Source organism: Erythrolamprus reginae, chromosome 8 (genome assembly GCF_031021105.1).
Source record: "Erythrolamprus reginae isolate rEryReg1 chromosome 8, rEryReg1.hap1, whole genome shotgun sequence".
Classification (NCBI taxonomy): Eukaryota; Metazoa; Chordata; class Lepidosauria; order Squamata; family Dipsadidae; genus Erythrolamprus; species Erythrolamprus reginae.
Genome location: NC_091957.1, coordinates 811,928 through 829,654, shown reverse-complemented (window position 1 = coordinate 829,654; position 17,727 = coordinate 811,928). Strand labels below are relative to the sequence as shown.

At 45.9% G+C, this 17,727-nt stretch overlaps 2 protein-coding genes across 4 annotated transcripts in view; both read right to left on the bottom strand.

The window, feature by feature from the left end:
* The window catches only part of LOC139170880 (LIM/homeobox protein Lhx3-like), a 47,785-nt gene extending 43,533 nt beyond the window's left edge, over positions 1-4,252 (bottom strand). The window contains exon 1 of one of the 3 annotated variants that reach the window (XM_070758459.1): positions 4,172-4,252. Coding sequence is in view for 2 of the 3 variants with exons in the window: in XM_070758457.1 (XP_070614558.1) it covers positions 457-742 (286 nt within the window). In the remaining variant the exon portion in view is untranslated. Of the gene's footprint in view, positions 1-456; positions 798-4,171 lie in introns of those variants that run through there. The other 2 variants (XM_070758457.1, XM_070758460.1) reach the window with 2 other exon arrangements.
* Positions 4,151-17,621, bottom strand: CCDC187 (coiled-coil domain containing 187). Its single transcript, XM_070758462.1, has 9 exons — positions 17,539-17,621; positions 16,199-16,338; positions 15,061-15,248; positions 14,206-14,293; positions 13,881-14,024; positions 12,823-12,950; positions 9,508-9,581; positions 5,992-6,478; positions 4,151-5,184 (listed from the first exon to the last, which is right to left on the bottom strand). Exons 3-9 carry the CDS (start codon positions 15,186-15,188, stop codon positions 4,257-4,259), a joined length of 1,977 nt encoding a protein of 658 aa, XP_070614563.1. The 5' UTR covers positions 15,189-15,248; positions 16,199-16,338; positions 17,539-17,621; the 3' UTR covers positions 4,151-4,256.
* Between the last annotated feature and the right edge of the window lie 106 nt (positions 17,622-17,727).

The following is a 17,727-nucleotide window of genomic DNA, read 5'->3' as shown; positions in this document are numbered from 1 at the left end:
GGGAAACACTGCTCTACTGTACTCCATACTCTACTCTATATGCTACTCTACAGTCTAGTCTAGTCTCAGCCCATAACATATAATTTTGTTTTAAAAAATCCAGTGTATAAAAATTTGAAGAGTTTGCAAACTCTCCCTGTTTGCAAAGGACCCTCCTCCTTGGGCAAAGGGTTGCAAGTTCTCCACGGGGTCCGCAACCACCAGAAGGGTTCGAGGAAGGCCGTCAAGGCACCGGGGTGCAAAAAACGCCCCATTTGCCGGCTGTATGTGTGCGTCACCCCGAAATTCCACCCTTTCCATCAAGACTTGGCACCAGGCTGCCTTCCCCAACCGGGCGCCCTCGAAGGCGATGCCTTCCCCCTCAGGCTGGGGATGATGGGGCAGAGGGCGCTGGGGCGCTGTGCAAAGCGGGGGAGGGGTGTTGGAGGACTTCTCATCCCATCATCCCCGGCTCACCGTGGACGTCCCCCGCCAAGGTGCGCCAGGTGGGCGCGAAGGCCACGCAGTGTCCGCAGGACGAGGAGTAGAACTGCACCAGCCAGGCCGAGGCCGAGTCCCGCAGCGCCTCCCGCACCGCGCCGCCCTCCAGCACCCACACCGGGTCCACGCCGGCCTGGTACAGCCGCGCCCCGCCCGGCGCCGCCGCCCCCATCGTCAGCACCGCCAAGAGGCATCGCAGCGCCCGCCGCGGCCCCAGGGGCGCCGGGCGGGAGCTCACCGCTGCCGCTGCCGCCGCCGCCATGACCGGTCCGGAAGACCGGGCGACACCCAGGCCTTGTAGGCCTCCCTTAGCAACGGGCCGCTGGCCCTGGAGACGGGGGTGGTCTCTCCGCCATGCCAGCTGCTCAGCGCCCAACCAGAGGCCGAGGCGGCTCGGGGGGGGGCGGGACTTCCTGGCCATTGGGAGGCTGCAGCCTTCGTCAACTGGGCGCCCGCCGCTCCTTTGCCGGGCTTGCAAGGCTGAGAATTAGGGGGCTTGGACCTCAGAGCCCATCCTCCTCTGCCCCCTAGCCTGCCTTTCCCCTTCCCCTCGGGGGTCAGCCTGTCCTTCCCTGAACCATAGTATTGTACGCCGCCCTGAGTTCGTCGGGATAGGGGCGGCTTATAAATCTCAATCAATCAATCAATCAATCAATCAATCAATCAAGCCATCTTCTCCCCCTCCCCTTCTGCAGAGGGGCCGCTGGAAACCTTTCCTTCCTTCCCATTCCCATCTTCTCCCTCCCTCTCTCCATTCCATTTTCATTGCTTCTCCTTCCCCTTTCCATCTTTTCTTTCTTTCTCTTTCCCTCCTGCCTCCCTCCCTCTTCCCTTGTTTCTTTCTTTCTTTCATTCCTTTTCTTTTTTCTTCATTCCACTTTCATTTCTTCTTCCCCTTTCTATCTTTCTTTCCCTCTTCCCTTCTTCCTCTTTTCTCCGTTCCTTTTCTTTTCCCCTCTTTCCTCCATTCCTTCTTTCTCTCTTCCCCCCTCTCTCCTTTTTCCTTCCTGTCTCCCCGCCTGCCTTCTCCCCCTCTCTCATTGTTCCTTATTCACTTTCACTCTCTCGCTCTCTCCTTCCCCGTCTCCTTCCCTTCCTCCCTCCCTTCGTGTCTTTCTTTCTATCTATCTCCTTCCCCTTTCCATCTTTCTTTCTTTGCCCCCCTCTTCTTTTTCTTTTCTCCATCCCTTTTCTTCCCCCTCTCTTTACTCCATTCCCTCTCTTTCTCTCTCTCCTTCCTTCCTCCCTGCCTGCCTTCCCTCCTTTTCTCCTTGTTCCTTATTCACTCTCTCTTTCTCTTTCTCCTCCCCTCCTTCAGAATTTCACATCAGTGAGCCTAAGGCAACCCACAAAGGACTGGGGGGGAGACCTGGGGCTCTGGGGGCTCTTTGGAGGTTTCCCCCCTCCCTTTGCTGCAGCCATTCTGCTTTGGAGACGGATGGCTTGGAAATTAAACGCAGAGTTTAACAGAGAAATAATCATTTCCTATGAAAGCTAATGACTTCTCTGGAGGCCCCTGCGAAGATTTATTGACCCCAGGGGTTAATATTGATCAAAACCACGGCAGGCAAAAAATAAAAAATAAAAACTGGGCCTTGCAGTATAAGTATAATCTTGATATTGAAACCTTGGCGGTGACAGGCTGGGTGATCTATTCTGCCGGGGCTGCCGGCTGTGGCGCTCGCTGTTTAATGTGCCCCTCGTCAGCCCCGATTTCAAAATTTCAGTCACTAAGTGATGTGTGGCGCCCCTGCATGTCCATGCACGATTTAGCTACCTGCGCAGGTGCAGTAGCACAATTGCGCTGGACTCCACTAGCCCTCAGAGCCACGGGGGCAAGCACACCACCTCACCGTCCCACCTTAGCAGCCCACCTCTGGTCGTAAACTACAAGTCAGTTGCCAGCACCTGAATTTTTACCGCACGATGCTGATAACGCAATGGACATAAGTGTGAAAAAAGGGTCATGTCACCTTTTTTCCCAGCATCTTTGTAATTTTGTACTTATTTATTTATTTCTTGGATTTGTATGCTGGACTTGCGGACTTATTTATTTATTTATTCATTCATTCATTCATTTATTTACTTATTTATTCGTTCATTCATTCATTCACTCACTCACTCACTCACTCACTCACTCACTCACTTACTTAACTTATTTATTAGATTTTTTTATGCCGCCCTTCTCCTTAGACTCAGGGCGGCTTACAACATGTTAGCAATAGCCCTTTTTAACAGAGCCAGCCTTTTGCCCCCACAATCCGGGTCCTCATTTGACCCACCTCGCAAGGATGGAAGGCTGAGTTCACCTTGAGCCGGTGATGAGATTTGAACCGCTGACCCACGGATCTACAGTCAGCTTCAGTGGCCTGCAGTACAGCACTCTACCTGCTGCGCCACCCCGATATTTATATTTATATTTCAGAACTACTGAAAGTTGGCTTTCAAAGTTGCCATTAATAGCACGTGAGTAAATGTCAAAGTTTTAGACTGATTTTTGATGCCTTATTTGAAAAGAAACCATCACAAAAACAACATATATGATAGGGGAAAAACTTGCTCTTTCTAATGAAATAAAAATGGAGATGATTGAAGGGGAGAAAAGAGCTACAAGGCTTTAAAGATGCCCAAAATTTGGAGCGAAATAGTTTGACTCCCTCTTCTTTGTGGCAACCCCTGAGATACTGGAAGGCTGCTATCCTGTCTCCCCTGGTCCTTCTCTTCATTAAACTAGACATTTACCCAGTTCCTGCAACCGTTCTTCCTATGTTTTAGCCTCTGGTCCCCTGATCCTCTTTGTGGCTCTTCTCTGCACCCTTTCTAGAGTCTCAACATCCTTTTTGCATCATGGTGGCCAAAACCGAATGCCATATTCCAACTGTGGCCTTACCAATATGTGCTACCGTGTTTCCCCGAAAGTAAGACAGTGTCTTACTTTCTTTTTACCCCCAAAAGCCCCACTACGTCTTACTTTTGGGGTATGTCTCACATTGGAAAAAAATTGAAAGGGTCGCGTTCCCGAAGGCATCTCCCCAGAGTCCAGAAGGGCAGCCGCGGGACAGGAGCCTCGTGAGCCCTTTTCCAAGTTCAACCTCAGGGCTCCAAGCGGTGTGCACGCGTGGAGCCACAGACGCGTGTCGGGGAAGCGTGTGTCTGGAGGGGAGGAGCCGCTCTGCGCAGTTGGGCAGCCCCACCTGCCTGCCGGAAAGGAGGCGGGCGAAGGAGGGCGCAGCTCCGGCCGCTCGCCTCGGAGCCGGTCGGCCTCGCTGGCCGCTTGCAGCCGAGCCTCGGCAGGACTCGGTTGCTGGGACGAGCGCCTTCGCTGCAAGCCGCCTTCGCTCGGCTCGCTTCGGACCAGCGCCGTCCTTCGCTTTGCCAAGCCGGGGAAGAGGCGGTGGCGCCGCAGCGAGGCGAAGGCGAGGGGCGCGCGGGGAGCTTGGAAGCGACGTCATCGGGCTCCCCCCCCGGCAATACCCCCGTGTTTCCCCGAAAGTAAGACATATGTCTTACTTTCGGGGTACGGCTTATATTAGCCGACCCCCCTGAAACCCCCGATACGTCTTACTATCAGGGAAACAGGGTAAGTTTCATTGAAATTGAAAGTGGGGAAGATTCTGAAAATTGGTCCACTTGGCAAAGAACGACCCAAATTTAGTCACTAAACGAATGGTTTGTAAGTTGAGAATTCTACCTGTATTTGTTTTTAAAGCGAGTGTAATTCCCCTCTCCACTTTTGCACTGAAATTTGAATGTGTGAACAAGGGAGAGACATCTGCTCAGGCCTGAGGAGGGGACCCGAGGCCTTCTGCTGGCCGGTCACGAGGCGAGGAAAGTTCTCCCACTTCAGAAGATCCCACTGGGTCAGGGGGAGAAGGGAAGTCGAGGAGGCTCCAGTTGCCCTCGAAGTCGTCTTTCCCACTCAGGTCTTCAGGCGGAGCTGGAAGATCCGAGCTCCAGGAAGAGGCCTCCTTTTCGGTCGAAGACGGGAGGTCGCTGCTTCCATAAGTCAACATTTCATCCACTGGAGACACCACGTCGTCCTCCAGTTCGGAAAGAGGCGGGTTGCTTAAACGCACGGCGTCCCCTTCCTCTTGGGGAGAACGTAGATGAACTGTTGTTGGCTTCATTTCAGCTTCATTTATATTTTGGTTCTCGCCTGGAGAACTTTTTTGATGTCCCTCAACCAGGTCCCTGTTGTTGCCCACGGATGTTGCGTTGAGTTGGAGCCTGGCTTCATCCGGCTTGTGGGATGCACACTCATCCGTTGAACGGTTGGCACCGCTGTCCCCCGAAACTAGCAGGTGATCAGAAGAATTTGGAAACTTGTGGCGTGGTGAATGCTCTCGGCCATGGAGAGGTTGCCCAGAATCTTGAGCAGCGATGTTCAGAGACGCACCCGGTGCCAAGGTCACGCTTGCTTCCTTATTATCAAAACGAGTCGGGTTTTCATCCTCATCATTGTCTCCAGTTAAAGAAGACACAGGGTCCTTCTTTCCTTCTGCCTCAGGGCCCTGAAAAGGATCGTTGGTGGAGGAGAGATCCATCCCCAGATCAACTGGGCTTGGAAAAGCCGTCTCATTCCCACCATTTTCTGCACAGGAGAAGTCCTCGGAAATGCTCAAGGAAGTTGCGGTGCTCCTCAAAGTGGGCGAATGAATGTGATCCTTGTTTGTCCCGTGAGAAAGGGTCTCCAGCAGCCTTCCCCTGTTGGGTAATATAACAGACCCAGGTTAATAAACAAGACCTTGCAGACAACCCTCACTCCATAAAAGACCGTAGAATACTCCTATCCAATGACCTAAGTGCCAAAATCCACTGCAACAACATCGCCAAAAAGGCTTCAAGAGTTGTGAACCGGATTAGGAAATCTCACACTACTAACCAGAGCATACAAAACTTTCCCCAGACCAATCCTTGAATACAGCTCATCTGTCTGGAACCCACACCGCATTTCGGACATAAACATTCTAGAAAATGTCCAGAGATTCTTTACGAGAAGAGCCCTCCACTCCTCCCCTCGCAACCGAATCCCCTACACAACTAGACTTATAATCCTAGGTTTAGAAAGCTTACAACCACATCGCCTTAAGCATAGCCCATAAAATCATCTGCTACAACGTCCTTCCTGTCAATGACTACTTCAGCTTCAACCACAACAACACACGATCACACAACAGATAGAAACTTAAAGTAAACCGCTCTAAACTGGACTGCAGGAAATACGACTTTAGTAACCCAATAGTTGATGCATGGAACTCACTCCCAGACTCTGTAGGATCTTCACCTAACCCCCAAAACTTTACCCTTAGATTATCCACTGTTGACCTCTCCTGATTCCTAAGAGGTCAGTAAGGGGCGTGCATGAGTGCCTTCCGCCCAATGTCCCAATGTTTCTCTCTTAGCAGTATCATGTATATGAATATTATTATATCTCTGTATACCACCAATATGTACTTGACAAAACAAAGAAATAAATAAAAATAAAATAAAATAAACAAAGGTCCACCCAACCTTTCTGTCCCAGGTGGGCCTTCCCAGGTCTTCTTCTGGCTGTACGGAGCACGCGTTGAGTCTCCAACAGAAATTTGCCCCCGAGGTTCCTTCTCAGAGCAGGACGGAGTATGTTCTGTGTTGATGACTATCCTGGGCACCGCTGGAGCTTCGTGGTGTGTAGAGACACCCAGGCCGTCAGGTGGGGGTTCCTGGAAGACGAATTCTTCGGGGAGGCTGACGTCCGTGTCTTGCAAGCCATCCTCTCCTGCATCTGAATGGGAAGGAGAACTTCCAGAGAGAGTGACCAGAACCGCGTAGCCCTTATGGAATTCAAGGCCAGACGGTGACTTTCCTGGAGATGGGCAGAAGCCACGGAGCATGGGAGAGGGTCCTGTAGAAGCTAAACCTTCTGGGCCTTTGTCCAGTGGGGAACCACGGTGATCGTCATGGGAATTCTTGGTCAAACCGGGATCATGCTCTTTCTCTCCTCGACTGGCCAGATGACCTAGAAACAGCAGAAGCGTGGGAATTGGTTTAATTTTAAGTCTTAATATCAGATTTCTTGGTATGCCCACAGTGTCTCCCCAACCTATTATTATTAGATAGATAGATAGATAGATAGATAGATAGATAGATAGATAGATAGATAGATAGATAGATAGATAGATAGATAGATAGAAACATAGAAACATAGAAACATAGAAACATAGAAGATTGACGGCAGAAAAAGACCTTCCGGTCCATCTACTCTGCCCTTATACTATTTCCTGTATTTTATCTTACAATAGATATATGTTTATCCCAGGCATGTTTAAATTCTGTTACTGTGGATTTACCAACCACCTCTGCTGGAAGTTTGTTCCAAGGATCTACTACTCTTTCAGTCAAATCATATTTTCTCATGTTGCTTTTGATCTTTCCCCCAACTAACTTCAGATTGTGTCCCCTTGTTCTTGTGTTCACTTTCCTATTAAAAACACTTCCTTCCTGAAACTTATTTAACCCTTTAACATATTTAAATGTTTCGATCATGTCCCCCCTTTTCCTTCTGTCCTCCAGACTATACAGATTGAGTCCATGAAGTCTTTCCTGATACGTTTTATGCTTCAGACCTTCCACCATTCTTGTAGCCCGTCTTTGGACCCGTTCAATTTTGTCAATATCTTTTTGTAGGTGAGGTCTCCAGAACTGAACACAGTATTATTCCCAATGTGGTCTCACCAGCGCTCTACACAGCGGGATCACAACCTCCCTCTTCCTGCTTGTTATACCTCTAGATATTAGATAGATAGATAGATAGATAGATAGATAGATAGATAGATAGATAGATAGATAGATAGATAGATAGACAGACAGATAGATATGATAGAGATAGATAGACAGACAGACAGACAGACAGACAGACATGAATAGATATCGATATGGATAGACAGACAGACAGAGACTTTATCATCATTGTACGCATACACACAGTATACCCATAAAACAAAATTCACACAATGCCCAAAGATCAAACCCACACACACACAACAATCCCAAAGTCGCCCCCACCCTCCACAAATTCACCACCCTGAACCACCCAAACATCCACGCAGCAGGCAATGTTCTTCTATTGGCCAACGCAACCCTTGACTCAAGACGTTTTCTAAGTGAGACTTTTACGGCAAAAAAGGCATTTCATCATGCTGAAACGTCCTGAATAAGTAGAGTTCTGCGGAGACTGTAATTCCTGGCTCAATATATATAATTTCCTACAGACGAGGCACCTACAAGGCTAATAAATTATAGAAATGCGTCCGATGGACGATCTGGATTTAGTTCCTGTAAGCTGAATGGGAGGGCAGAAGAAATATGAACTGCTGGAAATATTAAGAAAGAAAAATCTCTCAGAAAGATGGATTTCTCTCTTTTAAAAAAAAAAAAACCCCGTTGCTTCTTAAATTATGTGGGAACTCTCTCTGAAGAAAGAACATTTTTAATAGGCCAAATGGAATAAGCTCTGCCTTGTTTTCTGAAGAAACCACATAATCATATCTCCTAATAAACTCCGACAGATTTCAGCTCGTGTGTGATTTACAACAATGGGATGTCAAGCAGGAGATTCTAGTCATCAGAAGGGAAACTGAGGCTCTTTCTGTCTGCATTAAAGGGTGATTGAAGTGACCAGAGCAAATTAGACGCCAGAAGCCCGAGTTTAATTTATCATTTCCTCGAGGACCCTTCCAGGAAGAGATAATTTACAGAGAGGAGGTGAAGGGGGAAATGTCAGCTTGGAAAATGGCTTAGAAAAGTTTCACGGGTAGCCAGAAATGTCGGCTTGATTCCGAAAAGAAAAGTCCAACCAACCAGCCACTTTCCATCCCTATTCAACCCTGGGAATAAAATTCTCTTTCCCATCCCCTTGTTTTTTGAGTTCACAAAGATTCTTTTTTAAAAAAATAAAAATAAAATTAAACTTTATTTAAACACACAAAACACAAACAATCAAACTCACACAGAAAAGAAACAGAAAACATTAAACATAGAAACACAGAAGTCTGACGGCAGAAAAAGACCTCATGGTCCATCTCGTCTGCCCTTATACTACTTTCTGTATTTTATCTTAGGATGGATCTATGTTTATCCCAGGCAGGTTTACATTCAGTGACTGGGGATTTATCTACCACGTCTGCTGGAAGTTTGTTTCAAGGATAAAAGTTAAAATAAAAGTTGGACATTTTTGTGATGTGCTTGTAGTACAAATCTAATGGTGCTTATTTACTATTACATAAATTATATTTATATATATACATTGAGTTTTAGCAAAGATCTTATTCTGGTATGTTTTTGGTTTTCCTTTTGTGACTGATTCTCTGGCATTTACTTCCCATATTATCTAATATTTATTAATTCTCTGATTTTACTTTTTTTCCTTTTTCTCCATCCAGTGATAATACTCCAACATTTAATGTACACTGGCTCATCTATATATTTTTTATTTCTTTGGTTAAACTATCCATTTCTGCACACAATGTGATTTTTTTTCAATTATATCTTCCTCAATAGGCAAATTTATTTTTTTCCCAATGTTGTGCAAGCATTATGTGGAGGGTTAGAAACAATTGATTCCCCCCCAAAAAAATTTTTCACGTGTTATACCTAACAAAAAAAGTTCAGGTTTCTTTTCTATTTTTTTCTCTAATATTTCACAAAGATTCAAGGAATTGAATGTGTGTGTATGTGTGTGTGTGTGCTCTTCAAAGTTTTTAAACTTTTTTCTTTAAAAGTCTTTAAAGTTTTCTGGGAGTTTAATGACAAAGTTACGACAACACTAAAATAAAGTGACTTATGGAATGTTTTTCATACTTAGAACCATTAAGTGAACGTTAAGGGAAGCTGTTCATTTGGAGAATTTTTAGAGAGGGTCAGAAAGTGGCAAAAAATTGTTACCTGCCATTCTCCCATCGCTGAGGGCCGGATCCTGGGATCTTTGAGCAGAAGGGTCATATAGATCTTGGACTGTAGCTTCCAAAACCATAGTTGGGTCACCTTTACCTGCTTTCCACTTTGCAAATCCTTCTGCCACCCGATTCTCTGGCGGCAAAATATCCTTCCATTCAGCCAGATGCCTATAAAGAGACCAGCCTGAATTAATTAATAGGGGAGCGAGCGCCGAATCAAAACTCCAAATGTCGTTTGGTGGGCCCCAGAGGAAGAGCCTTCTCTGTGGCAGCCCCGGCCCTCTGGAATCAACTCCCCCTGGAGATTAGAACTGCCCCCACACTCCTTGTCTTTTGTAAATTACTCAAGATCCACCTATACCGCCAGGCATGGGGGAGTTGAGACACCTTTCCCCCAGGCTTTTTTATATTTATGTTTCGGTGTGTATATGTTGTTTGCTTTTTTAAATATGATAGGGTTTTATGTGCTTTTTAATATTAGATTTGTTTTCGCTGGAATATTGTTTTTATTATTGTTGTGAGCAGCCCCGAGTCTTCGGAGAGGGGCAGCATACAAATCTAATAAATTGAACTGAATTGAATTGAAATACAAGTTGAATAAACAAGACCTTACAGACAACCCTCACTCCGTAAAAGACCTTGGAAGACTCCTATCCAATGACCGAAGTGCCCAAGCCCCCTGCAACAACATCGCCAAAAAGGCTTCAAGAGTTGTTAACCTAATTCCTACGTAGCTTCTGCTCTGGTAATCTCACACTACTAACCAGAGCATACAAAACTTTCGCCAGACCAATCCTCAAATACAGCTCATCTGTCTGGAACCCCCACCACATTTCAGACATAAACACCCTAGAAAACGCCTAGAGATACTTTACAAGAAGAGCCCTTTACTCACAGGAGTATACCCTATGCAACTAGACTTACAATCCTAGGTTTAGAAAGCTTAGAACTATGTCGCCTTAAACACGACCTAAGCATAGCCCATAAAATCATCTGCTACAAGGTCCTCCCTGTCAACAACTATTTCAGCTTCAACCACAACAACACACGAGCACACAACAGATACAAACTTAAAGTAAATCGCTCTAAACTTGACTGCAGGAAATACGACTTTAGCTGCTGCATGGAACTCACTCCCAGACTCTGTAGGATCAACACCTGGCCCCCAAAACTTTATCCTTAGACTCTCCACTATCCACTGTTGACCTCTCCCGATTCCTAAGAGGTCAGTAAGGGCCGCACATAAGTGCACCAGTGTGCCTTCCGTCCCCTGTCCTAATGTTTCTCTCTTACTAGTATCATGTATATAAATATTATAGTATCTTTGTACAGTATACCACCAATACGTACTTGACAAAACAAGAGCCCCATGCAGCTCCAGAGCTGTGGGTTGCTGACCCCTGGACTAGAAATATCCAATTCCTGCAACTACTTATACACTGCTCAAAAGAATCAAGGGGACCCTCAAAGACCCCACCCTAGATCGGAATGAATGAAATATTCTCATTGAATCCTTTGCTCTGTATAAAGTTGAAGGTGCACAACAGCAGGTGAAATTGATGGTCCATCAGTGTTGCTTCCTAAGTGGACAGTTTGATTTCACAGAAGTTTGATTTACTTGGAGTTATATTGTGTTGTTTAAGTGTCCCGTTTATTTTTGGAGCAGTATATTTTAGCCTCCAGCCCCTTAATCGTCATTTTTTGCTCTCGTAGGCAGAACAAGAAAACATGGATCGAAATTTACCAAGGAGACAATCAACCTAGAAAGAAAGGAAAATTTCCTGACAATGAGAACAATTATCCAATGGAACAGAAGTTGCCTGCAGAAGGTCCATCACTGGAGGCTTTCAAAAACAGACCAGACAGGCATTTGTTTCACATTGCATTAGGCTAGAAGACCTCTATGGTCCCTTCCAACTCTGTAACAGCAACCACAGAGTTGGAAGGGACCTTGGAGGTCTTCTAGTCCAACCCCCTGCTTAGGCAGGAAACCCTACACTACTTCAGACAAATGGTTATCCAACATCTGCTTAATAACTTCCAGTGTTGGGGCATTCACAACTTCATTGGAGCAGAATACCTCCGGAACCGCCTTCTACCGCACGAATCCCAGCGGCCGATAAGGTCCTACAGAGTTGGCCTTCTCTGGGTCCTGTCGACCAAACAATGTCGTTTGGCGGGCCCTAGGGGAAGAGCTTTCTCTGTGGCGGCCCCGGCCCTCTGGAATCAACTTCCCCCGGAAATTAGAACAGCCCCCACCCTCCTTGCCTTTCGCAAGTTACTTAAGACCCACCTATATCACCAGGCATGAGGGAACTAAGACATCTCCCCCAGGCTTTCTTATATTTCATGTTTGATGTGTATGTGCTGTATGGTTTTTAATTGTTGAGATTTTTATATATTCTATTATTAGATTTATTCCATTGTTATACTGTTTTTATTACTGTTGTGAGCCGCCCCTATTATTATTATTATTATTATTATTATTATTATTATTATTATTATTATTCTGGAGGCAAGTAGTTCCATTGATCAACCGTTCTGACTGTTAGGAAACTTCTCCTTAGTTGTAAGTTGTTTCTCTCCTTGATTAGTTTCCACCCATTGCTTCTTGTTTTACCCTCAGGTGCTTTGGAGAATAGCTTGACTCCCTCTTCTTTGGGGCAACAACCCCTGAGATATTTTGAGATGAGAAAACTCTGAGAAATGAAGTCCCAGCAACGGGGTTTATTTTTTTTGTTGGCTTGAGATGTTTCCCTCTTATGGATCTTCACCAGCTAAAGGACTTCGGGGTGTCCAAACCAAGGAGATGGATGAGGTCTCACCCTCTCCCCACCAGCCAGCCCACCAGCCCTTCCATCAGACAGACTACAGTTGAAGCCAGCAATCCATTTTAAAGGTACCGGTTGACCTATAATCAATAGCGGTGTGAATTATAGATCCGCTTCATGCAAAGATTTATTTGCCAGGGTCTCCATTAAGCAAACAGACCGCCTCCCACTTCTATCCATCCACGCTTCTCAATGGGAAGTGACAAGGCCAGAAGGGGAATTTGTGAAAGAGAAAGAGCGATGGGTGTCACTCAACGCAAAACCATCCATTCAAAGACCTGGGTGTTCAAAAATCAGGACCGCCGAAGGGCAAAGGTCAAGGAGAAGATCAGCAATGGGAAACCAGAAGAAAAACCTTGGAATAAATCAAAAGTGAAAAGTTGTGACTTACTTCTGGGCAGCCCACCCAGCCCCCCTTTCATAGAAGGATTCCCTGGCTGAGATAACACCATTAACACAAAGGCATCGTCGTCGTTACTTAGCAGCAAAGGAATGGTGAGTTCAATCCTCCGTGGTGGTCATCGGTCAGAAACACTGCAAAAATCTTAATTTTACCAAACGAAGGAACGATTTCTCACTTCTTGTCAGCTTCACGGCTGCTCCTTCGTTCTCTTCCCTCCGAACAGGTTGCAAGAACAGGAGCAGTTTTGAAAGAGGCTTCAAACTTTTTTTTCTCCGGCGCTTGGGGGTCATAATTCTCAGAAATCTGGACAGGGGAAGAGAAAACTGCCTTAGCATAGAAACCTAGAGGATTGACGGCAGAAAAAGACCTCTTGGTCCATCTAGTCTGCCCTTCTATTATTTCCTGTATTTTATCTTAGGATGGATCTGTGTTTATCCCAGGCATGTTTACATTCAGTGACTGTGGATTGACCAACCACGTCTGCTGGATGTTTGTTACAAGGATCTACTACTCTTTCAGTCAAATAATATTTTCTCACGTTGCTTCTGATCTTTCCTCCAACTGACCTCAGATTGTGCCCCCTTGTTCTTGGGTTCACTTTCCTATTGAAACTACATTCCTCCTGAACCTTATTGAACCCTTTAACATATTTAAATGTTTCGATCATGTCCCCACTTTTTCTTCTTGTCCTCCAGACTATCCAGATGGAGTCCATGAAGTCTTTCCTGATAGGTTTTATGCTTAAGACCTTCCACTGTTTTTGTAGCCCGTCTTTGGACCTGTTCAGTTTGATCCATCTCTTTTTGTAGGTGAGGTCTCCAGAACTGAACATAGTATTATTCCAAGTGGGGTCTCACCAGCGTTCTATCTATCGGGATCACAATCTCCCTCTTCCTGCTTGTTGTACCTCCAGCTATGCAGCCAAGCATCTTACTTGCTTTCCCTACAGCCTGACTGCACTGTTAACCCATTTGGAGACGGTCAGAAATCACAACCCCTAAATTTCTTCTCTTCTGAAGTTTTTGCTAGCACAGAACTGCCAATACAAGACTCAGATGGAGGATTCTTTTTCCCCAAGTGCATTGTTTCACATTTGGAAACATTCAACTGCAGTTTCCATTGCTGGGGTTGAACCAGAGGACAGGAGCTCCTATCTCAGGTGGCTTCTCATAGATTGGAAGCTGAAGATGAGAGCAACAAAGGTTCCTTTTCTCTTGCATGGACCCCACACACCTGGTGTGGCAGCTGCCCAGCCAGCTGTAGCCACAGCTGTGTGGTTGCCTTCTGCACTTCCAAGAGCTCCTTTTGCTGCTGCAGCAGAAGCTTCCGCTCCTGGTGGGCAGCTCGGCCGATGTTCTGCAGGTGTCTGATTTCTGCCTGTAGAGAAGGGAAAAGAGACCACCAGGCAACCCTACAGGATTTCCATGCACCTTCAAAATGTTTTCAGTCTTGAAAGATTCGGTCAATGCTGCTTGCCTGGACTACCTCGCAAGGCTAACAAACCCTCCAGCCTTGTTAACCCCCCCCCTCTATCCCCTCCCCCACCCAGGTATATCACCTGCTCTTGCCTCAGCCTGGTTAGGATGGAGAGCTGCTTCTCGGCTGTGGATGATGGGCCTCCTCTTCCCTGCAATCCATTTGGGGAGCTAAAAGCAAGAAACGGATTGAACTCAAAATTTTGGGAAGTGGATTTTTATTCTTGGGATCCAACCAGCGGCCCCTCCCCCAGCACAACACAATCTACACACACACACACACACACTCCCCATTGACGGACAGAACTGTTGCCTAGAGTCCTGTGGAGCGGCTAAAAAATTTAAATAACTAAATTTAAATTTCTTGATGCCCAAAATACTAACTTTTGCTCCTCTGCCTCATATTGAGACTATAAACTTCAGGACCATTTAATATCATTGATTAAATCTTTTACCTTCCTACAATCTGTTAAATCAAGATCTTACTCCTTCCTTTCCCTTTCCTCTTATTTCCTGTCTTTTTCTAAAATTCTTCCTCTTCCTCTTCTTCTTCTATTGCTACTATTACTTCTTCTTCTACTTCTTCCTCCTCCTCTTCTTCCTCTTCTTCTACTATTACTACAACTGCCACTATTACGTCTTCTGCTGCTACTACTACTACTATTTCTTCTTTTTCTTCTTCTTCTCTTCCTCCACCCTCCCCTTCCCTTCTCCTTTTTTCTTCTTCTTCTTCTCCTTCCTTCCTTCTTTCCTTCCTTCCTCCCTTCCTTCCTTCCTCCCTTCCTTCCTCCTCCTCCCCCTTCTCTTTCTCCTCTAACATGGCAGAACCTAGAAACCAAAGCCTTTGGTGGAAGGCACGATGGCCCCATGACATCATTTTGTGCGTTGCCATCGTGCAGGGGCAGGTAAGTGTGAGAGGGGCTGCAAGGGGGTCTCACCGCTCCCCGTGCTCCAGCCAAGCCAGCTCCGCCTGGGCTTTCTCCCGCAGGGCCTTTTCCCGCAGCCGGAGGAGGGCGCCCTGGTGCCGTGCGCGCAGCTCTTCTTCCCGCAAGGATTGCTCCACCATTGTCAGGCTGAGGAGGCCAAGGGAGCGGGCTCCTCCGTAGAACGGGCCGATCTCACTCCACTGGGGACAGAGACGCAGCTCAGGTAAAGATGCTCACTGTTTCCATGGCAACCTCTCCTCCCCTGGACCCCATACGGCATCCAGAACCCTTTTGGAGCCCCGGAGGAGGAGGCGGTTCCACAGCTCAGGATAACACACACTCTCTCTCTCACACACACACACAGTCCAGAGAAGGGATGATGCCGAAATGTTTGGGAATCCCCAAATCAAACTATAATTATTATTATTTTTTAAAAACGAGGGCAATTAGCTCAGGTTAAAAGGAGGAGTGATGTGGAGAGACCCATAGAATGGCCAAAAGTCAAACTCCACTGAACAGGGTCAGTAACATTGCCGGCTCTTTCATTGTTACTCTTTGTGAAGAATGTTTTCCAAGCCCTAAGTCTTTGCAGGGATTTTTCCATTGCTCTAACTTGCTCCAAATGTTTCTTTCCAGCCCTAACCAGGTGCTAACGATGTTCTCAGCTCTTGCTGGCTTGCAAGCTCTTTCATGGTTACTCTCTCCAAATAAAGTTTTTTTTTAAAAGCCCTTAACCAGGGGATAAAATAATATGCTGAAGCTGACCAGACTAAGGACGCTGGCCAGATGAATAATCTGCTAAGCAGATCCTTTTCCCTATTTTACTCCCCAAAAACTAAGGTGCATCTTATAATAATAATAATAATAATAATAATAATAATAATAATAATAATAATGATGATGATGATGATGATGATGATAATATTATCTACGGAGAGGGGCGGCATACAAATCTAATAAAAATAAAATAAATAATAATAATACTACTGTTGTTGTAATAATAATAATAATAATAATAATAATAATAATAATAATAATAATAATAATACTGTAATAATAATAATAAAATAATAAATTAGATTTGTATGCCGCCCCTCTCCCGAGGACTTGGGGCATCTGAAAAATATGCTAACTTGCCCCCCCCCCCTACCTGGCTGTTTGAATCTGTGGGCTCCGACAAATCTTCTGCAGTGCTGGTTTTTCCAGGAGGCAAAGTAACGGACGGGACAGGACAACCGGAGGGCGGGTGCTGTGCTGCGAAGAGAAGGCCTCCTGGTCCTGGTGGGTTTTCTGGAGGAGAGGAGTATTCAATTCAATTCAATTCAATTTATTAGATTTGTATGCCGCCCCTCTCCAAAGACTCGGAGCGGCTCACAACAATAATAAAAACAGTATAATAATGGAATAAATCTAATAATAAAATTATATTAAAAAACCCCAACAATTTTAAAACCATACAACACATACATACCAAACATAAAATATAAGAAAGCCTGGGGGAGATGTCTTAATTCCCCCATGCCTGGCGACAAAGGTGGGTCTTGAGTAACTTGCGAAAGACAAGGAGGGTGGGGGCCGTTCTAATCTCTGGGGGGAGTTGATTCCAGAGGGCCGGGGCTGCCACAGAGAAGGCTCTTCCCCTGGGGCCCGCCAAACGACATTGTTTGGTTGATGGGACCCGGAGAAGGCCCACTCTATGGGACCTTATCGGCCGCTGGGATTCGCGCGGTAGAAGGCGGTTCCGGAGGTATTCTGGTCCAATGCCATGTAGGGCTTTAAAGGTCATTACCAACATCCAGGTCCCCATACTGGGCCCCCCTTGTTTTTTTTAATGCCATGCATCTCGCTCGCCCCCCCTCCCAGTACATGGGTATTTGTAGAGCATGGCGGTAAAAGGCAGCAGCAATCACACATGATGCCCAAGTATCCCACATCATTAAACCTGGCTTCTCTCCAGCTCTTCCCCGAATAGTCAGATGAAACCCCAAAGGCTGAGAACCTGCAGTCCAAGTCTGTGGGTTTGCTCTCTGCTGGTGGTCAGGTTTAGTCTCTTTGGATTTTGCATTAATCCACCTTTGGGTTTTTAGGATTCAGTTCATATGCCCTCACTTTATAAGTTTAAGGAAAGAAAATACTCATGTGGTTTAAGAAATGGAATTATTTATTTATTCACTCACTCCTTCCTTCCTTCCTTCCTTTTCTTTCTTTCCCTCCCCCTTCCTCCCTTTCTCCTTCCTTCCTCTTTCTTTCCATCCTTCCTTCCCTTCCTCCTCCCTCCCTCTCACATTCATTCCTTCATCTCTCCTTCCACCCTTCCTTCCTTCCTTCATAACTTCCTTCTTTCCTTCCCTCCCTCCTTCCTTCTCTCCTTCCAATGTTTCCTTCCCATCCTTCCCTTTGTCTTCCCTTAACTCTGATGGGGCTGACCCTCCCATTCAGTAGACCCAAAGAGACGCATGTCTGCCTGGGCCATTTTGCTTTACATCTTACCTGCAGGTTTTTCCTGACGGTTACTTCCTCCTGGCTGGTTGTTCTTGAAAGAAGCATTTGCAATTTCAACCCAGGTGTGAACTGACCCACTAAAAGATAAGTCCAAATAAGTAAGTACCTTAAGTAAACAAATAAGTAAATAAACCAAATAAATCAAAATAAATCCAAATAACAACAACAACAACAGAG

Excerpts from the sequence above, each read along its gene's own strand:
- CCDC187 (XM_070758462.1), bottom strand. The coding sequence starts at position 15,188 with ATGGTGGAGCAATCCTTGCGGGAAGAAGAGCTGCGCGCACGGCACCAG. Across the intron at positions 14,025-14,205 it reads CCAGGCTGAGGCAAGAGCAG|GCAGAAATCAGACACCTGCA; the intron begins GTGATATACCTG and ends CCTTCTCTACAG. Across the intron at positions 5,185-5,991 it reads GGCCCACCTGGGACAGAAAG|GGGAAGGCTGCTGGAGACCC; the intron begins GTTGGGTGGACC and ends ATTACCCAACAG.